This window comes from Salmo salar, chromosome 01 (assembly GCF_965601325.2).
Source record: "Salmo salar chromosome 01, fSalSal1, whole genome shotgun sequence".
Taxonomy (NCBI): Eukaryota; Metazoa; Chordata; class Actinopteri; order Salmoniformes; family Salmonidae; genus Salmo; species Salmo salar.
This window is the reverse complement of record NC_138291.1, coordinates 149,387,489-149,410,188: the sequence shown is the minus strand read 5'-3', so window position 1 is coordinate 149,410,188 and position 22,700 is coordinate 149,387,489. Positions and strand designations below refer to the sequence as shown.

The 22,700-nt window shown below is 42.6% G+C and overlaps 1 protein-coding gene across 1 annotated transcript in view; it reads left to right on the top strand.

The window, feature by feature from the left end:
- LOC106565566 (myosin-IIIb) overlaps positions 1-22,700 on the top strand; it is a 54,762-nt gene that overhangs the window by 12,630 nt on the left and 19,432 nt on the right. The window contains exons 4-12 of the mRNA XM_014132834.3: positions 5,573-5,675; positions 10,524-10,626; positions 10,832-10,988; positions 12,052-12,154; positions 12,397-12,522; positions 17,283-17,391; positions 17,954-18,070; positions 18,203-18,303; positions 22,241-22,327. Coding sequence (XP_013988309.2) covers positions 5,573-5,675; positions 10,524-10,626; positions 10,832-10,988; positions 12,052-12,154; positions 12,397-12,522; positions 17,283-17,391; positions 17,954-18,070; positions 18,203-18,303; positions 22,241-22,327 — 1,006 coding nt within the window. The remainder of the gene's footprint in view (positions 1-5,572; positions 5,676-10,523; positions 10,627-10,831; positions 10,989-12,051; positions 12,155-12,396; positions 12,523-17,282; positions 17,392-17,953; positions 18,071-18,202; positions 18,304-22,240; positions 22,328-22,700) is intronic.

Sequence of the window (22,700 nt, the reverse complement as noted above, 5' to 3'; positions counted from 1 at the left end):
GGATTTGTTTGGTCAGTATGCAAATTGGAGTGGGTTTAGGGTTTCTGGGATAATGCTGTTGTGAGCCATGACCAGCCTTTCAAAGCATTTCATGGCTACAGACGTGAGTGCTACAGGTTGGTAGTCATTTAGGTATCTTACGTTAGTGTTCTTGGGCACAGGGACTATGGTGGTCTGCTTGAAACGTTGGTATTACAGACTCCGACAGGGAGAGGTTGACAATGTCAGTGAAGACACTTACCAGTTGGTCAGTGCATGCTCGGAGTACACGTCCTGGTAATCCGTCTGGCCCTGCAGCCTTGTGAATGTTGACCTGTTTGAAGGTCTTACTCACATCGGCTGCGGATAGTGTGAACACACAGTCGTCCGGAACAGCTGATATTCTCATGCATGTTTTCGTGTTACTTACCTCGAAGCAAGCATAGAAGTTATTTAGCTCATCTGGAAGGCTCGTATCACTGGGCAGCTCCAGGCTGTGCTTCCCTTTGTTGTCTGTAATAGCCCACATCTGACGAGCGTCGGAGCCTGTGTAGTACGATTTGATCTTAGCCCTGTGTTGACACTTTGCCTGTTTGATGGTTCATCGGAGGGCATAGTGGGATTTCTTATAAGCTTTCGGGTTAGAGTCCCGCTCCTTGAAAGCGGAAGCTCTGCCCTTTTAGATCAGTGCGAATGTTGCCTGTAATCCATGGCTTCTGGTTGGGGTATGTATGTACAGTCACTTTGGGGACGACGTCATCGATGCACTTATTGATGAAGCCAGTGACTGATGTGATGTGGTCTTCAATGCCATCGGAAGAATCCCGGAACATATTTCAGTCTGTGCTAGCAAAACAGTCCTGTAATTTAGCATCTGCTTCATCTGACCGAGTCACTGGTGCTTCCTGCTTTAAAGAGTATTTTTTTTGTTCCTTTTTTATGAATTTTTTTATTTAAAAAAAATTCCCTCTGGTTGCACATTTAACATGCTGATAGAAATGAGGTAAAACTGATTTATGTTTCCCTACATTAAAGTCTCTGGCCTCTAGGAGTGCCGCCTCTGGATGATCATTTTCCTTTTTGCTTATGGCGGTATACAGCTCATTGAGTGCGGTTTTAGTGCCAGCATCGGTCTGTGGTGGTATGTAGACAGCTACCAAAAATACAGATGAAACTCTCTAGGTAAATGGTGTGGTCTATAGCTTATCATGATATGCTCTACCTCAGGCGAGCAAAACCTCGAGACTTCCTTGTATCGTGCACCAGCCGTTGTTTACAAATATACATAGTTCACCGCCCTGGGACTTACCAGAGGCTGCAGTTCTATACTGCCAGTAGAGTGTATAACCTGCCAGCTGTATGATATTAATAGTCGTCGTTCAGCCACGACTCGGTGAAACATGGGACATTACAAACTGTAATATCTTGTTGGTAGGATATACGTGCTTTCAGTTCGTCCCATTTATTAGCTAATAGTATTAGTTAGCTAATAGTATGAATGGCAAAGGCAGATTAGCCACTCGTCGCCTGATCCTCACCCCGATCTCCTTCTGTGAAATCTCAGTTTCTTTCTCCAGCGAATGACGGGGATGAGGGCCTGTTCGAGTGTTTTTGGAGTATATCCTTCCTGTCCGACTCATTAAAGAAAAATTCTTCGTCCAATTCGAGGTGATTAATTGCTGTTCTGATGTCCAGAAGCTCTTTTCGGTCATAAGAGACAGTAGCAGCAACATTATGTACAAAATAACTTACAAACAATGCAAAGAAAAATAGCACGGTTGGCTAAGAGCCAATCAAACGGCAGCCATCCTTTCTGGAGTCATCTTTCACATCACTCTCCTTTTTCTTTTTTTTCTCTCTCTCTCCCTGCAAATCCCCTCTGAGTTTTTCTTATAACCCCCTCTCCTCAGGAGTCCTATGTGGTATCCTAGATTTCTCTAGTTATCACAAAACAATCTAGGGAAAAAGATTTTTGAGCAGATTTGGGATCCATAATTACAATACCACTATAGCAATGGAGCATGGTCAGATCACTGCAGCCTTCGGTATCAAGCTACAGAGGTTTCCACTACAGTAATATGGATTGCTCCCTAAGGAATGCATTTACACTGGGTCTGCCCCGGCATAAACCTACAGTAAACTTGTTTATCATGAGGGAGGTTCTCCTCAATGTGTTTAGCAGAAGTTTAGGAGTTTAACTGTAATGTAGTCCTGTCAATCATTCTAGTGGGGGATATTTTGTACTGTACTTTGGATGTTTGCTCTCCACTGCTGCAGGCTACAGCGTCTCCCTGTTTTTTAAATGTAGGTGTAGGGATTTTAATACTGTAATTACAAACACTTAGTCATTTCCATGAAAGTGAAACATATGCAACCTTCATGTTAATATTTCATCTTTAACGTTTGTCAATAGCCACGTTTTTTCCCTTTTCTCTAAGATAAAATGTGCTTGAAATTGCATAACTAGTATTGCAGACATCTACAGGATGTACACTGAGTGTACATATCATTAGGAACACCTTTCTTGCACCCTCTTTTGCTGTCAGTACAGCCGCAATTTGTCGGGGCAAGGACTCTGCAAGGTGTCAAGCGTTTCACAAGGAGGCTGGCCCATGTTGACGCCAATGCTTCCCACAGTTGTGTCAAGTTGGCAGGATGTCCGTTGGGTGGTGGACCATTCTTGATACACACAGGAAACTGTTGAGCGTGACAGGTTGATGGATAAGCTTTTGTTGAAACCATATAGAACCTACAATAAAAGTGAGATGTTGCTCTGTTTCACATCCATGGAAGCTTGTGGATCCATCTGGAAAGAGGGGTGCTTATATAAATACATGAATGCAAGATTGGAAGGACTTGTGTACTTTTCCTGATCCATGCGGTTGTTGGTTGTATAGTATTTGGCCGTTTGTTTTTTCAAGCACATGCCTACCAGCAGCCTCCGCAGTGGTTGAATGGGGCCAGTCATCCCGTGTTACAGCGCTGTCACTGATGAATGAGCCGGTCAGGGTGGGAGGGGCTGAATAAGGCCAATAGTTGCTTGCGGTAACAAGGAAAGAATGTGATTGACAACTTACTGTACCATGACTTATACAATGATAGGGATAGAACACCCACCTAAATGCATAGGTATACCCACACATTAGCATGTAAATAAATAACATCTCTATTTTTAACAATGAGAAAGGGTCAGACAAAGGGAATGTACGTCTCATAGGTCATATCTATTTTATGACATGGGTGTTTATCTTGCTTCATTGGAGGCCAATAAACATGCTAAAGAGTTGCAATGGAGTCTAGACTCTGTAAATGGGGATAAGGAAGAAATTAATTCAACAGCCAGGCATTATCAGTTCTCCCAGGATTTTGAACTATGAATGCAGTTCTTGGGCTTGCAGTTGGGGAATGTAGAGTTCTGAAGCAAACATCAGGCAGAAAGTCAAGACTGAGTGTATACTGGATAAACAGCCAGCGACGATGTCGTGGAAACATGCCCAGCATTTAAATGAAAAAAGGCTTAAAAACATCTATTAGTAAAATGCCATTTGCAATCAGAGCTTATCACAAAAGCCCTAGGCCATGCTTGGCTTTCTCCCCTTGGCAGGAAGCAGCATGGTGGCATCAACAGAGTGTAGACTACATACAGTGAAGGCACTATCAGCAGCACATGCACATTTGCAAGTCCTATTGCTCATGCAAAACCCTGCACTGGTTTTCAAGTACTGACTCATGTGTACAGCTTATCAATTTGGTAGAGACATATCAAGCTCCTGCAATTTGGCTGCCAAATGTCTTTCTAATTCTTGGTCACTAGAAACCCGAAAAGGTAGGATGACGTTCTGAGCTGATATTGTGTTATCTGTGCCAAATTAATCTTACAGTCAGTGTTCAAATGGTATACAGTGCCCTCCAATAATATTGGCACACTGTAAATATGAGCAAAACGCGCTGTGAAAACAATGTCTTTGCTGTTTATCCTCTTGGTCTTTCATTCAAAATATTCACAAAAATCTAACCTTTAATTGAAGTGTAATGATTAAAATAAATGTGAAAAGGTTTTGTGTGCCACAATTATTGGAACAAATTCTTATGAGTAAAATCTAACTGAAGTATATTCCCATTCATATTTTATGTTCACCTGAGTGATTAGGAACACTTAAGTGGTAAGCCATGACTTCCTGTTTCACTGGGGTATAAATATGAGGTGAGACAGGCCAAGTTCCCATAGTCATTCATCACTATGGGAAAGACCCGAGAATACAGTAATGATGTGCGACAAAAGGTTGTTGAGCTGCACAAATCAGGAAATGGCTATAAGAAAATGACTCAACGGTTGAATATGCCCATTTCCAGTATCGGGGCAATAATTAAGAAGTTTAAAGCAACTGGAGATGTTAACAATCGGCCAGGAAGAGGACGTATGTCTATATTGTCCCCACGCACAGTGAAGAGGATGGTTAGAGTGGCCAAAAAATATCCAAGGATCACAGCTGGAGAATTGCAGACGTTAGTTGGGTCTTGGTGTCAGAAAGTCTCCAAAACTACGATTAGACGACGCCTACATAACCACAAGTTGTTTGGGAGGGTTGCCATAAAAAAGCCTTTGCTGTCATCAAACAACAAACTCAAGTGCTTACAGTTTGCCAAACGTTACTGACACTTTCAATGGGACCGAGTTCTATGGTCAGATGAAGCCAAAATAGAGCTTTTTGGAAACAAACAGAGGTGGGTCTGGTATGGACTGAAACATATCCATGCAGAAAATGACCACATCCTCACTGAAGTATGGTGGTGGGTCTTTGTTGTTGTGGGCCTGTTTCTTCCAAGGCCCTGGACAACTTGTTAGGATACATGGTATCATGGACTCTCTCAAGTACCAGCAGATATTAAATCAAAACCTGACTGCCTCTGCTAGGAAGCTTGAACTGGGCCGTGGTTGGATCTTCCAGCAGGACAATGATCCAAAGTACACCTCAAATCAACACACAAATGGTTCACTGACCACAGAATCAAGGTTTTGCCATGGCCATCCCAGTCCCCTGTCCTAAACCCCATAGAAAACCTGTGGGATGAGCGGGAAATCTCAGAATTTGAAGGATCTGGAGAGATTCTGTATGGAGGAATGGTCTCAGATTCCTCGCCATATGTTCTCCAACCTCGTTACTCATTATCGGAGAAGACTCAGAGATGTTATCTTGGCAAAGGGAGTTTGCACACAGTATTGAATGAAGGGGTGGCAATAGTTGTAGCACACATGTTTGAGAAAAATATTCGTTTTATAACATTTTTTACATTTTACTTTAAATAAAGGTTTGAGTTTTGTGAATATTTTGAATGAAAGACCAAGAGGATAAACAATAATAATAAAAAAATCACAGCCCGTTTTGCTCATATTTACCAAGTATGCCAATATTATTGGAGCGCACTGTATCTTGGTAGTCTGTGTATGATGGCAATACATAGCTTTTTTTTTTTCTCTTTACATTTGAGAAATTGATCATGTCTATATTCAATGTCATACTACAGCCGTACTACATAACTGGCAGTGTATCATTTGAGTTATTTATAATGGACTCTCTTACTGTGACCGTAGTGGGGAGAGTGGAGCAGGAAAGACGGAGAGCACCAAGCTGCTGCTCAGACAGATCATGGAGCTGTGCAGAGCCAACTCTCAGCTGGAGCAACAGATATTACAGGTAAGACCTCATACCTACCCCAATATATGTCAAGAAAGACATTTTGTTATTATCTAATGTTAACAGGGAGCAACACATATTGCCAGTAAGCTAGAGCTCTATTATATCTATAATAATGCTCACTTACACTGAGTATAGCAAACATTAGGAACAACTTCCTAATATTGAGTTGCCCACAGGGATGCTGGCCCATGTTGTCTTCAATGCTTCCCACAGTTGTCAAGTTGGCTGGATGTCCTTTGGATGGTGGACCCTTCTTGATACACATGGGAAACTATTTAGCGTGAAAAACCCAGCAGCGTTGCAGTTCTTGACACAAACCGTTGCACCTGGCACCTACTATCATACCCTGTTCAATGGCACTTAAATATTTTGTCTCACCCATTCACTCTGAATGGCACACTTACACAATCCATGTCTCAAGGCTTTTTAACCTGTCTCCTCCCCTTCATCTACACTGATTTAAAGTGGATTTAGCAAGCGACTTCAATAAGGGATCATAGCTTTTACCTGGATTCACCTGATCAGTCTATGCCTGTGCCCAAGAACACTAAGATTAAATGACTACCGACCCGTAGCACTCATGTCTGTAGCCATGAAGTGCTTTGAAAGGCTGGTCATGGCTCACATCAACACCATTATCCCAGAAACCCAAGACCCACTCCAATTTGCATACCGATGCACAGATGATGCAATCTCTATTGCACTCCACACTGCCCTTTCCCACCTGGACAAAAGGAACACCTATGTGAGAATGCTATTCATTGACTACAGCTCAGTGTTCAACACCATAGTGCCCTCAAAGCTCATCAATAAGCTAAGGATCCTGTGACTAAACACCTCCCTCTGCAACTGGATCCTGGACTTCCTGACAGGCTACCCCCAGGTAGTAAGGGTAGGTAGCAACACATCCGCCATGCTGATCCTCAACACAGGGGCACCTCAGGGGTGCGTGCTCAGCTCCCTCCTGTACTCCCTGTTTACTCATGACTGCACGACTCCAACACCATCGTTAAGTTTGCCGATGACACAACAGTGTTATGCCTGATCACTGACAACGATGAGACAGTCTTTAGGGAGGAAGTCTGAGACCTGGCCGTGTGATGTCAGGACAACAACCTCTCCCTCAACGTGATCAAGACAAAGGAGATGATTGTGGACTACAGGAAAAAGAGGACTGAGCACGCCCCAATCTCATCGACGGGGCTGCAGTGGAGCAGGTTGAGAGCTTCAAGTTCCTTGGTGTCCACATCACCAACAAACTAACAAGTCAGTCGTGAAGAGGGCACGACAAAACCTATTCCCCCTCAGGAGACTGAAAAGATTTGGCATGGGTCCTCGGGTCCTCAGATCCTCAAAAGGTTCTACAGCTGCACCATCGAGAGCATCCTGACTGGTTGCATCACTGCCTGGTATGGCAAGTGCTCGGCCTCTGACCGCAAGGCACTACAGAGGATAGTGCGAAGGGCCCAGTACGTCACTGGGGACAAGCTCCCAACCATCCAGGACCTCTATACCAGGTGGTGTCAGAGAAAGGCCCTAAAATTGTCAGACTCCAGCCACCCTAGTTGATAGATTGTTCTCTCTGCTACCACACGGCAAGCGGTACCGGTGCGCTAAGTGTAGGTCCAAGAGGCTTCTAAACAGCTTCTGCCCCAAGCCATAAGACTCCTTGACACCTAATCAAATGGCTACCCAGACCCACCCCCCTTTACGCCGCTGCTACGCTCTGTTATCATCTATGCGTGGTTACTTTAATAACTCTACCCACATGTTCATATTACCTCAACTAACCGGTGCCCCCGCACATTGACTCTACCGGTACCCCCCTGTATATAGTCTCACTATTGTTATTTTACTGCTGCTCTTTAATTACTTGTTACTTTTATTAATTATGCATATTTTTTTTAAACTGCATTGTTGGTTAGGGGCTCATAAGTAAGCATTTCACTGTAAGGTCTACACCTGTTGTATTCGGCGCATGTGACTAATACGATTTGAGTTGTTAATGTTTTGTATGCTCAGTGTATATCAGACAAATAACAACAGTAATAACAATTGGGTTGGGTGCTGCAGATATGGGAGACCGATACTGCAGCTAACAGAGTAGACTGATTTCGACACAACCCTTCTACCACACCTCAGGCTTGCTTTCATACCTCAATTTAAATGAACATGGAATGGAACATTCTTCTTATTGCCTCATGCATAGCTGAATGGGCGTTGGTTGAGGTTGCCCCAAACACTGATCCAGTTTGTCAACTTGTATGCAGCAACCGTAGCACTGGCACATGAAGGATGTGTGATCACACCTTGATGACATCACCACCTTGGTGCTCATCTCTGTGTGCAGTTAAATATAGGGTTGGCCGGGGACTCGTGACCTGCTCATTCCAACGTCTGTGAGTCAGCCGTTTTTGTGAGTCATTCAGTGGAACACGGGCCATTTATCGTCCTACTTTGTTCTTTTACGGTCCCACCTTCAGGTTAATGTGGCTTTTATGGGAGAGAAACAATGACATGTAATGTTTGCATAATACATAAAACCCTTTTTTTTTTAAATCATAGGCCAGCCCACTGTTTAGTCAGAGGCTGTAGCAGTGATAAAAACGTGTGTGTGTGTTCTAGAGGGTATAATAATCTTGAACAGGTTAGATTATCTGAGTCCCAGTGTTCACCCTTCTGTTCCAACAAACAGAGCGCACTATGCAGAGACCCACACTTGGGAAATGAGCCAATTAGCATAGACCTCAGTTCATTGCACACCTCTCGTAGTCACTAGTCTCCGGTTGCCTATTGTTTGCCGCAGGCAAGACTCGGCAAGTTCAGTTGGCCCTAAGGCTACGTTCACACAGGCTGCCCAATTCTGATATTTCTTTCACTAATTGGTCATGTTTCTGGTGATGAAACCATGTTTCTGGTTTTCTGCCACAACCCAAGAGAAACTTCCTTCCCACCATTTTGGAAACACAAATGAAATATTACTTTTCTCCCCTTTGTGTTACATCCTCTTGGCGTCCGGACTGTGATGAGTATAATGGTAAACAAACAGACGTGACCGATGTCTTTCTTTGGTCTCTCCTCTCTCTTGGCTCGAGAAGCTCTCTGTGGGAGAGGAGAGGAGAGGAGATGGGATGAGACCGATGTTCTTGAGGAAAATTCTTGGAAGTGTGGGAAATTCTGCCAGCCTTTCTAGGGAATTGTATCACTGGGACTTGGTGGGAGTGATTGGCTGGCTCCTTGGCTATGAGCTAGGGTTCAGAGAAAGCCTGTGTTTGACAAAACTTTATATTACACTAATGTTATTCAAGGGTACATACAGTATGGATGTGATTAGAGTAGATATGGAGTTGATTATCTTGTACAGTATTTCTTAAGTCAGTATTCTGTAGTACTAGGTCCATGTACATTCACTACTTATTCTCTTACACAAAAGTCTTGCAGATGCATGTTCTCTCTAGTATTCTATACCTTTTTGGAAGAGTGGAAAATGTAGTTTAACTGACCAATACTAGACAACATACAGTAAGAATGGAAATATGCTTTGCCAGACATGGCCACATATTCAAAGTCACTACTTTCTCTATGCCACACAATTGTGTGTGTCTGCTGAGCAGAGCAGGGAGAATTGGAAGCGCCATAGAGGGAGCACAGAGACTTCCAGCAGTCAAAACAACATATTTTCCAGACTTTTACATCTTCCATTTCCTCCTGCTGTTCTCTTGCGTTCTTCTGATGAGTTTGAGACTAACTTAGGTTCACCGAGTCCAAATAAACATGGATAATGCAAATTATACAAACTATTTTTCAGAACTCACTGTTCACACCATACAAGTATGTTTTATAAAGGTGCTCCCTGGGACAAGTAAATGGTATTTACAATCTCACTTGACTGATCCAAATATGGTAGAGTTTCTACCCTCTGACTTTTCTCAACAGTTGGCCGTGTAATTGAAGGAATGGAGGAAGTGAGCATTTAGAAGTGAAGTTATAAGGGTGACATACTGTATGTTGAGAGGATGTCCTGTGTCATTGATTTGCCACTGGTTTGAAAAAACAACTCACATCTCAGCATGCGATCCTTAGCTAGGACATTGGTTGCATTACAATTTGTTTTACAATATTGTCGAAAAAAACAAGTCTAGTGGTCTTACTGCATTCTTCGGTATGTTTGCAAATGTTTACTGTTAACGTTTGCACACAGGCTAAGTCCTCACCACCACATCAATTCCAATGGCCTGTTAGATTTCAACACACTGACATGACTTGTAATATCGAGTAAAAGGAGACAGCTACAATGAGCCTGCTGTTTGTCCCTGAATAAGAGCATGTATTGTCTTCTACTTTCAACTTCCACTTCCTCTATTCTCCTGAGGTGTCAGATATAATGAATTTTCCAATGACCTTTGTCTTGGGTATTCATGTCCTCCATGCAGAGTGGTGAACTCTTGATGTTGCTGCTCTGGTATTGTGGTTTCATATTAACACAGCCTTTACCTTAAAGGTTGTTTCTAGTAAAGAAACAAAAGACACTGGTCATGAATTTCATATTGTATTGCGTCCAGACCACAATGTTTTAATTCTCCCCTGTGTATCAGATAATAAACCCTCAGTGTGTTTTGATGCCTAGCCTCATGTGACAGCTGTTCTCCTCTGATGTAATGTCGTCAGACACACGGCTAGTGAATTACTCTAGTGCTGTCGATGGCTCATGGAAGGTTACAAATGGATGTCAAGAATCTGTCTTTATGATTAGGGCTTGGTCACGGCAAACTCCTGGCCCCATTTAGGATCACTATCATGTAAGTTCTGGAGCTGTACTAATCTTGTACTGTATGGTATTTCTAGGTGAATCCTCTGCTGGAGGCCTTTGGCAATGCCCAGACTGTTATGAATGACAACAGCAGTCGCTTCGGGAAGTATATTCAGCTGCGCTTCCACAACTCCTCAGGTGTGTGTGTATGTGTATGATGTTTTTTAATCATCTATTGGTGTGTGCTTATGTTAAAATTAGTTTATTTATACATTTGCGAGAGAAAGTATTTCCTGTGAATTACGTGATGATTACATTGATACGACAAAGACATTTAGATGCAACATGACTTATTTTAGCGTATAATATGTTGTAACACTGTTATGGTGCTGTGATCTAACAGTCAAAGGAGCTAAGATCAACGAGTACCTCCTGGAGAAGTCTCGTGTGGTCCACCAGGATGAGGGCGAGAGGAACTTCCATATCTTCTACTGCATGCTGGCGGGCATCTCCCCGGACGACAAAGACATGTATGGACTCCTGGACCCCACGCAGTACAGGTGGGTCCCACTGTGATGTCATCACTCTGCAACGTTTCCTCAACAGGTAGCATGTGGTCTGGGAATCAGTTCAAAAATACCACACTGTCATCAAGGTGTCATAGTTCACACACTCTATAACGACTAATAGCCGTGATGTCATCTTACTGTAATGTTCTCAGCAGGGTGAGATACTGACCAATTTTTTTTTTATTCAAGCTTTATTTAGCTAGACAAGTCAGTTAAGAACAAATTCTTATTTACAATGACGGCCTAGCCCGGCCAAACACTAACCCAGGCAAGGCTGGGCCAATTGTGTGCCGCCCCATGGGACTCCTAATCGCGGCCGGTTGTGATACAGCCTGGAATTGAACCAGGGTCTGTAGTGACGCCTCTAGCACTGAGATGCAGTGCCTTAGACCGCTGCGCCACTCGGGAGCCCAAGCTGATTAAGCTGACTATCTTCCTGTAATAACCCATATAATATGATACAATATGCCGTATTTTCTTCTTGTCACTTTCTTATCACAGTTTCCAGCTGTACCTAGGTGTGTCTAAGTAATTCATTATTTTTCCTGGCATAAACCAAGGTGTTACTTTTGAAACTCTGCTATCTAGGTCTAATATTCCTGTCTTTTTTGGTTCTCATGGCTTATCCAAGTAGCGACCACATAGTTCTCAGTGTTGTACAGGATGTATATGCTACTTGTATTTAACTTCTTCTTCTTCTTCACAGTTGAACAGGCCTGGAGTGAAATGCTAGGTATTCAAACAATGTGGTGTTTGTAGAGGCCTACCATACAATGCAGTTGTTGTGCCCTACGATAGTGGGTGCCCTACTATGTTGTACAGCCTTTACAATACAGTGCACCAATGTAGAAGCCTCAGTGTTTGTCTATCAGATATGCATAATGTATTTGCCCTCATTCCTTCATATGAAGCCTATGTGTGTGTAGTTATGTGCTCACCCATCAGATCTGTATAAATGTGTTCCTGTGGCTGTGTCTGTCAGGTATCTGAAGGTAGTTATGTGCTCACCCATCAGATCTGTATAAATGTGTTCCTGTGGCTATGTGTCTGTCAGGTATCTGAATGGGCGGTACGGCTCGGAGGACATAGTAAGGAAATGGGGGGAGAAGTACAGTGAGGTGTGTAACGCCATGGACATGGTGGGATTTGAGGAACAGGTAAGACTTCTCATCCTCTTATAGTATTAAAAGCAAACTCATATTGTCCGTATTGCTATGGGCTGGGATTTCACATTTTCTCCATGAGTAGAACATCTGAATGTACTTTAATGTTTGACTAATTGGTTGATTGACTGATACACAAATGGGTTGATGAATAAGCTGATTAACCAAAAGATAATTGACCGATTGATTGACTGACATATGGACTGACATATATACTGTATATGTTGTGTCATCAGGAGAAGGTAGACATGATGACTATTCTAGCAGGGATCCTTTCTCTGGGAAACATCATGTTTGAGCCCACAGAGACCGACGCTGTCAGGGTCACCGACAAGTCCATGGGCTGGCTCAAAGCCACAGCCGTGAGTCTACTCTACAGCCTCCTCTCCTTTTCTTTCATCCCGTCTTATTTTACTTAACAAGAAAATGGTTTAGATCAGGGCTTTCCAACTTTCCTGGAGAGCTACCCTCCTGTAGGTTTTCACTCCAGTTACTATAACCTGATTCAGCTTACCAACCAGCTAATTATTAGAATCAGGTGAGCTTGATAACCTACAGGACGGTAGCTCTCCACGAACAGGGTTGGAGAGCCATGGTTTAGATACTGTCTCAATTATTACCAACTTGAGAATGATCTCTTTTTTTTATGTTTATGGATTGATGAATAATCAATGAAAAATCACCTTTGTCCTTTTTATAAATTCATTCACCTTTGTCCTTGTTTGTTAACGGTTCCCGTTATCTGAAGTACAGTAATTACAGAAGCAACGTCTTAACATTTACAACTTCCTTATTGACCTGTGGGTGTTTTCCAAATAGGCAATTAACATTTTGCTTGTTTTCCTCCATAATTGTTTCATGCCTGACATTGACATAACAAAACAGTTCCAACAGTAAGAGTCCATCTGTTGGACTAATAATAGATTTTAATAAGTTACAATTCATATAAGGAAATCCAGTTAATTGAAATAAATAAATTACACCCTAATCTATGGATTTCACATGACTGGACAAGGTTGCAGCCATGGATGGGCCACTTGGGAGCCAGGCCCAGCCAATCAGAATGAGTTTTTCCCCACTAAAGGACTTTATTACAGACAGAAATACTTCGAAGCACCCCCTCAGACGAAGCCGTATGTGGAGGTCCTGGGTTGGTGTGGTTACACGTGGTCTGCGGTTGTGAGGCCGTTTGGACGTACTGCCAAAATCTCAAAAACGACGGAGGCAGCTTATGGTAGAGAAATTAACATTAAATTCTCTGGCAACAGCTCTGGTGGACATTCCTGCAGTCAGCATGCCAATTGCATGCTCCCTCAACTTGAGGCATCTGTGTTGTGTGATAAAACTGCACATTTTAGAGTGGCCTTTTATTGTCCAAAGCACAAGGTGCATCTGTGATCATGCTATTTAAACTTATTGATATGACACACCTGTCAGGTGGATGAATTATCTTGGCAAAGGAGAAATGCTCACTAGTGGATGTAAACAAATTTGTGGTCAATTTGAGAAAAATAATATTTTTGTGCATATGGAACATTTCTGGGATCTTTTATTTCAGCTCATGAAACATGGGACCAACACTTTACATGTTGTGTTTATATATTTTTTTCTATATTTTATATAGTGCCTTTCATTACAATGAGCATCTCAAAGTCGCTTACAAAATAAACAAATATAGCGTTCTGGTAGTTATTGGACGATGGTCTTCCACAACTTCAGATGAAAGGTTGGAGCGTTCTAACATGGGCAGCTGCTTGCTCCTGGAGACAGTGTAGACCTTTTTTTGTTTGTGTGTGTGTGTCTTGGTGTGCTGTTCAACTAGTTTGCGTGTGTATGTGCATGATATTTAAACGTTGCATAGATGCACGTTGCATAGATGCACAGATCCACAGGTGATAGTGACGTGTGTGCATACATACGTGTGCCTTCTATTTAAACAGGTGAATGATTGCCCCCTCCTCCACAGTAACTCCCCCATAAGCAGGCCTCCCAGGCAGGCAGGCTGGCGGTGGTGGGCTGAGCCGACATCTGGCCAGCTCAGATAAGACACAGTGCTTGTAAAAGGTCACGAGGGGCTATATTTGGAGTTGAATGGAGAAGTATTGCTCACAATGCTAGGTGTACTTCCAACTGACGTAGGATCAGCTGCCCTTTGCCCAGTTTCAATATGAGGAAAACAACTTCACAGATCCTGGTTATTGAGGTGAATCTAGCTCTAACAGCAGGGGAGATTTATTTTTTATTTATTTAACCAGGTAAGCCAGTTGAGAACAAGTTCTCATTTACAACTGCGACCTGGCCAAGATGAAGCAAAGCAGTGCAACAAAAACAACACCACAGAGTGTCACGTAAACAAACGTTCAGTCAATAACACAATAGAAAAGAAAAATAGAAAAAATCTATGTGCAGTGTGTGCAAATGTAGGGAGGTAGGCAATAAATGGGCCATAGAGGCGAAATAATTACAATTTAGCATTAATACTGGAATGATAGATGTGCAGATGATGATGTGCAAGTAGAGATACTGGGGTGCAAAGAGCAAGAGGGTATTAATATTATGGGGATGAGGTAGTTGGGTGTGCTATTTACGGATTGGCTGTGTAAAGGTACAGTGATCGGTAAGCTGCTCTGACAGCTGATGCTTAAAGTTAGAGAGGGAGATATAAGACTCCAGCTTCAGTGATTTAAAAAAAATATATATTTTTAATTTTATTTTAATTTGTTTTTTTGCAATTCGTTCCAGTCAATGGCAGCAGAGAATTGGGGTGGCAGGTAGCCTAGTGGTTAAAGCTTTGGACTAGTAACCAAAAGGTTGCAAGATCGAATCCCTGAGCTGACAAGGTAAAAAAATTAAATAATAATAATCTGTCGTTCTGTCCCTGAACAAGGCAGTTAATCCACTGTTCCTAGGCCGTCATTGAAAATAAGAATTTGTTCTTTAATGACTTGCCTAGTTAAATAAAGTTTTTTTTTTTAAAGTGTTGGCTTTGGGGATGACCAGTGCAATATACCTGCTGGAGCGCGTGCTAGGCTTAACCTAGCAAAGACTTATAGGTGACCTGGACGAGAGCATACAGGTTGCAGTGGTGGGTAGTATTATGGGGCTTTGGTGATAAAACGGATGGCACTGTGATAGACTACATCCAGTTTGCTGAGTAGAGTGCTGGGGGCTATTTTGTAAATGACATCGCCGAAGTCAAGGATCGGTAGGATAGTCAGTTTTAATAGGGTATGTTTGGCAGCATGAGCGAAGGGGGCTTTGTTGCGAAATAGGAAGCCGATTCTAGATTTAATTTTGGATTGGAGATGCTTAATGTAAGTTTGGAAGGAGAGTTGACAGTCTAACCAGACACCTAGGTATTTGTAGTTGTCCGCATATTCTAGGTCAGAACCGTCCAGAGTAGTGGCGTTAGTCGGGCGTGAGGGTGCGGGCAGCAATCGGTTGAAGAGCATGCATTAAGTTTTACTAGCATTTAAGAGCAGTTGGAGGCTGCGGAAGGAGTGTTGTATGGCATTCAAGCTTGTTAGGTTTGTTAACAGTGTCCAAAGAAGGGCCAGAAGTATACAGAATGGTGTCGTCTGCGTAGAGGTGGATCAGAGAATCACCAGCAGCAAGAGCGACATCATTGATATATACAGAGAAAAGAGTCGGCCCGAGAATTGAACCCTGTGGCACCCCCAGAGACTGCCAGAGGTCCGGACAACAGGCCATCCGATTTGACACACTGAACTCTATCTGAGAAGTAGTTGGTGAACAAGGCAAGGCAGTCATTTGAGAAGCCAAGGCTATTGAGTCTGCCGATAAGAATGCGGTGATTGACAGAGTCGAAAGCCTTGGCCAGGTCGATGAATACGGCTGCACAGTAATGTCTTTTATCGATGGCGGTTATGATATCGTTTAGGACCTTGAGTGTGGCTGAGGTGCACCCATGACCAGCTTGGAAACCAGATTGCATAGTGGAGAAGATACGGTGGGATTCGAAATGGTCGGTGATCTGTTTGTTAACATGGCATTCGAAGGGTTTTATAAAGGCAGGACAGGATGGATATAGGTCTATAACAGTTTGGGTCTAGAGTGTCTCCCCCTTTTGAAGAGGGGGATGACCGCGGCAGCTTTCCAATCTTTGGGGATCTCAGACGATACGAAAGAGAGGTTGAATAGCCTAGTAATAGGGGTTGCAACAATTGCGGCTGATAATTTTAGAGAGGGTCCAGATTTTCTAGCTCGGCTGATTTGTAGGGATGCAGATTTTGCAGCTAGCAGTAAGGGTGATTAGAGCATGCTAGCAGTAAGGGTGATTAGAGCATGCTAGCAGTAAGGGTGATTAGAGCATGCTAGCAGCCGGGGTGATTAGAGCATGCTAGCAGCCGGGGTGATTAGAGCATGCTAGCAGCCGGGGTGATTAGAGCATGCTAGCAGCCGGGGTGATTAGAGCATGCTAGCAGCCGGGGTGATTAGAGCATGCTAGCAGCCGGGGTGATTAGAGCATGCTAGCAGCCGGGGTGATTAGAGCATGCTAGCAGCAGGTGTGATTAGAGCATGCTTGCAGCAGGGGTCCGATCACTGTAATTGTTTCTCCTTTCGTGATGCTAATGCTAAACTGTTGCTAATATAGACAAACCCAAAATGTTGGGTTGCTTACTCTGGTCCACTGACTACTACTGGGTATACAGATATGAGCCAAATGTATATTTTGATTGGACTATACATTTTGAGGGCTAATTAGTAATAAAGTAGTACTACATTGTGAAATCTACAGCACTAGGTCTGTTTCCCTTTTTTGACATTGATTAATTGAAAGTATCGCCGTCTGAGGAATTTTGCATGCCTAGCATTGCCATGACCTTAGCTTTGCATGTTCAGTAGGGCCACATCTGTGTTAAAGGGGCCTTGGGGCTAGCATGGAGGTTGCTTTTGGTTGAAATGTGAGACAGTGCTATAGTGAGTGAATCACTTTAGATCAGTGGTCTTAACGTTTAAGCGTTAATTTATGAACCTAGCAGTGATTTATTTATTTTGTTTGTATATTTTTTGTGTAAAATTGAACTTGTCTGCTTTGTGCACTTTCTGTTTAGGCCTATGTTTTTGTGTGTTTAATATTTGTGTGTGTTTGCCTTCTCAGGGTCAGTTTGGGGTGCAGGAGGAGGAGTTGCTGAGGAGTCTGACCTGTACTCTGTCTGTGACGAGAGGAGAGGCCATCCGCAGGCTGCACAACCAGCAGCAGGCTGAGGGTAAGGAGAAAAACACTCAAGCACTGGTCCGGGATCAACTTTCCCTACCACCATCACCTTAGCAATTATGAAGGAGGGCCTGGGTTAGTATTAACCACCATGGATACTAACTGTTCCATGGTGGTTAATACTGGGTCCGGTTTCCTATATCTCTGGGTCTTTCCATGAAACTGGAGAGCACAATGTTTGTGTAGCTACATACCTGACAATGCTAGAACACAAGTATTTATGAACATAACAGGATACGGTTTTGTACAATAAATGTGGCGTGTCTTTAGCGCTTATTACTAGTGCCAACCAGGCATGTCCTTGAGGTACTTGGACAGCTTTGAGTTTTCACCCTAATGGTTAGGGCTGGGATTTAGGGAGGGTGAGCTGACCACAACTTCCTCCTAGAGTGTTTAAATAAGGCCCATGTTTGGCTGACCAACTAGTGCAAATAGAGACTGCTTTTAGCATCAATGGGAGTGGGGGAAAAAAGGAGCAGAAGCTCAATATGGAAATGCTATTAATGTTTTCAAGAGCGCTTGACTCCATTAATATGTTGTGTATTTCTCTGCAGATGCCAGGGACTCCATCGCCAAAGTGGCTTATGGGAGAGTATTCGGCTGGATCGTCAGTAAAGTTAACGAACTGCTGGCTCCCAACGTTGACTTTGACGTTGAGCTCAGTGAAATAGGTGAGTTTCAAGGGAAACTTTTTAAGGCTTCAAATGTAATAAAATTCCTAAATTCTTCATATGTTTTCTTCATCGCAAGCGGAGATGGTCAATGTTAAATTGACTGTTCTATTTTCTTGTTCTATAATACAGGTATCCTCGACATCTTCGGGTTTGAGAATTTTGCTGTTAACCGTTTTGAGCAGCTCTGCATCAACCTGGCCAATGAACAGCTGCAGTACTTCTTTAACCATGTAAGTGTAAATATCATTGCCACAAGGAAGTAGCCCTGTAATCTAGGGTGTTTCTCTATTTAAGTTCCATAAAATGACAGCCTGTAGGGTTTGTTAACTTGAGACCCAAACATTTAACATAAACATGTGGCCAGCTTGTCTCTTTATTTAGTATTAGTAGAGGAACAGGAAAATTGTGAACATAGTCTACAATAGGTTCTGCTTTTTGAAATGGCTATAAATTCATATTCAGTGAAAGGCTTCAGAAAAATAATGAATTAGGTCCAAAAGTATTCAAACCCCTTGACTTTTTCCACATTTTTGTTATGTTGTAGCCTGAATTTAAAATGTATTACATTTAGATTTTGTGTCACTGATCTACACACAATACCCCATAATGTCAGTGGAATTATATTTGTGATTTAATGGCTGTGATGGGAGACAACTGAGGATGGATCAAAAACATTGTGTTTACTCCACAATACTAACCTAAAAGAAGTGAGCCTGTAAAGAATAAAAATATTCCAAAACATGCATCCTGTTTGCAATAAGGCACTAAAGTAAAACTACAAAAAAAGTGGCCATGAAATGTACTTTATGTCCTGCATACAAAGCCTTATGTTTGGGGCAAATCCAACACAACACATTACTGAGTACCAGTCTCCATATTTTCAAGCATAGTGGTGGCTGCATCATGTTAAGGGTATGCTTGCAATCGTTAAGGACTGGAAAGTTTTTCAGGATAAAAAAGAAACGGAATGAAGCTAGCAAAATCCTAGAGGAAAAGCTGGTTGTCTGCTTTCCACCAGACACTGGGAGAGGAATTCACCTTTCAGCAGGACAATAACCTAAGGCCAAATCTACACTAGGTCTGCTTACCAAAAAGACAGTGAATGTTCCTGAGTGACCACTTAAACATCTATGGCAAGACCTGAAAATGGTTGTCTAGCAATGATCAACAACCAATTTGACAGAGCTTGATGAATTTTGGAAATAATAATGGGCAAGTGTTGCACAATTCAGGTGTGGAAAGCTCTTAGAGACTTCCCCAGAAAGACTCACAGCTGTAATTGCTGCCAAAGCTGCTTCTACAAAGTATTGACTCAGGGGTGTGAATACTTATGTAAATGTCCTATTTCTGTATTTATTTTTCAATACATTTGCAAACATTGAGTGTTGTGTGTAGATGGGTGAGAAAAAAACATATTTTATCAATTTTCAGTTCAGGCTGTAACGCAACAAACTCTGGAATAAGTCGAGGGGTATGCACACTTTCTGAAGACACTGTACATATCCATGTGATTCTGGAGTTAAAGACAGCTTATTTTTACTAGTCATGCTGCTGTAGTTTAGAGCACCACGCTTTACTAGTTAATATTACACAATTTACCTGTTGGGCCTTTTTTCAGAGCCATGTGAGCACTGAGTATATTGGTTCAAAAGTATTGTCCACAAGTCTCACAAACAGTATTTGATACAAATGCCATAGGAAGAAAACAATTCAACAAATACCCACAAACCTTTTTTGAGTAGATTTCCTGATACACTTGACTTACACATTGATAAACATAACACCAGATCAGGAAGCGCAGGCTTTACTTTCTCCCTTAGGCCTGAAACGTGAGGCCTCATCACCACCAGACATGAAATCTCCCTTAATCCCGGTTCTTTTTGGCGTACAAAATGTTTATATGATAGGGGATCTGTGTTTAATCTCTTATTCCGCTTTCTCAAATGGCAGCACATTTTCCACTCTGTCATTTGCAGCTTTTGAGTGCTTCGCTGGGGGGGGTAGAAATCTGCTTCTGATTATTTATCCCTGTCGGATCACTACACTGCATTATTTACGCTGAGTGTACAAAACATTAAGAACAATTTCCTAATATTGAGTTGCACCCCCCCCTTTGCCCTCAGAACAGCCTCAATTCGTCGGGGCATGGACTCTACAAGGTATCAAGCGATCTACAGGAATGCTGGCCCATGTTGACTCCAATGCTTCCCACAGTTGTGTCAAGTTGGCTGGATGTCCTTTGGGTGGTGGACCATTCTTGATAGACACAGGAAACTGTTGTGCGTGAGAAACCCAGCAGCGTACCCTGTTCAAAGGCACTTAAATCTTTTGTCTTGCCCATTCACCCTCTGAATGGCACACATCCACAATCCATGTCTCAAGGCTTAAAAATGCTTCTTTAACCTGTCTCCTCCCCTTCATCTACACTGATATGAAGTGGATTTAAAAGGTTACATCAACAAGGGATCATAGCTTTCAACTGGATTCATCTATGTCATTGAAAGAGCAGGTGTTCTTAATGTTTGTGCTGTCATTCTATTGGAGTGGACTACATTATTTACACTGAACAAAAAATATAAACTGCACATGCATCAATTTCAATTTTTTTACTGAGTTAGAGTTCATATAAGGAAATCAGTCAAATGAAAGAAATTCATTACGCCCTAATCTATGGATTTCACATGACTGGGAATAGAGATATGCATCTGTTGGTCACGGATACCTTAAAATGAATCAGAAAAAGAGTCAGTATCTGGTGTGACCACCATTTGCCTCATGCAGCGCGACACATCTCCTTTACATAGAGTTGATCAGGCTGTTGATTGTGTGCTGTGGAATATTGACTCACTACTCTTCAATGGCTTTGTGAAGTTGCTGGATATTGTTGGAACTGGAACACGCTGTCGTACGTGTCGATCCAGAGCATCCCAAACATGCTCAATTGGTGACATGTCTGGTGAGTATGCGGGCCATGGAAGACCTGGGACATTTTCAGCTTCCAGAAATTGTGAACAGATCCTTGCGATGTGGACATTGGGAGGAAGAATGGCACCACAATGGGCCTCAGGTTCTCGTAACAGTATCTCTGTGCATTCAAATTGCCATCTATAAAATGCAATTGTGTTCATTGTCCGTAGCTTATGCCTGCCCATACCATAACCCCACCACCACCATGGGGCTCTCTGTTCACAATGTTGACATCAGCAAACTGCTGGCCCACATGACGCCCACATCTGCCATCTGCCCGGTACAGTTGCAACCGGGATTCATCCATGAAGAGCACACTTCTCCAGTGTGCCAGTGGCCATCGAAGGTAAGCATTTGCTCTCTGAAGTTGGAGTCAGGTCAAGACCCTGGTGAGATCAACGAGCACGCAGATGAGCTTCACTGAGATGGTTTCTGACAGTTTGTGCAGAAATTCTTTGGTTGTGCAAACTCTGTTTAATCAGCTGTCTGGGTGGCTGGTCTCAGACGATCCCGCCGGTGAAGAAACCGGATGTGGAGGTCCTGGACTAGCGTGGTTACATGTGGTCTGTGGTTGTGAGACTGGTTGGACGTACTGCCAAATTATCTAAAACAACATTTGAGGTGGCTTATGGTAGAGAAATTAACATCAAATTATTTGGCAACAGCTCTGGTGGACATTCCTGCAGTCAGCTTGCCAATTGCACGGTCCCTCAAAACTTGACAAATCTGTGGCATTGTGTTGTATGACAAAACTGCACATTTTAGAGTGGCCTTTTATTGTCGAGAGCATAAGATGCACCTGTTTAATGACCATGCTGTTTAATCAGCGTCTTGATATGCCACACATGTCAGGTGAGAAATGCTCACTAACAGGGATATAAACAGAGCAATAGCTTTTTTTGCGTACGGAACATTTCTGGGTGTTTTTATTTCAGCTCATGAAACAAGGGACCAACACTTTACATGTTGCATTTATATTTTGGTTCAGTGTAATTAAATGCATAAGGCTTCTTATGGCAATTTTGTGACTGAAAGCCACACACAATTGAATGTGCCATCTTCTAATGAAATGATTAGGCAAAGCCAATTTGATCCTATGAAAGATGTTCTCCTGTGACCAAAGCACTTCTGAAAGTGTGAATACCTGTTGTAATTTTGTTTTCTGTTCATACGTCGTCGTATGTATTTGTTGTCCTGCAGCACATCTTTCTGATGGAGCAGAATGAATACAAGGAGGAGGGCATCGAGTGGGAATCCATTTCCTTCAAAGACAACAAGCCTATCCTGGTAAAAATACATTTCCTCTCGTTTCTCATCACTTAGTACTCTTTTTCTCTCTCAACCTTTTTTCTGTCCCCCTTTTTACACCCTCCCTCTCTCCCTTTCCCTCCCACCTCTCTCAGTAATAACACAGACTGGTTGTTTAAACACAGTGTGAGTCTGCCAGACAGAACAGAACAAAGTGACCGAGACCCCAGGAAGGGGTAATGCTGACGGGGCAGTGTTCAGTCACATACCAGGAGCTTAATGGGCACTTCTGCTTTTAGCCTGTGGCATCATCTGTCTATATGGAAGCCACTGGTTTAATTTGGCTGAGAATAGTGTCCCTGTCCAATGCTGAAGGTATGAGTACAGCCAGTCTGTAAGCTATGGGATAAGA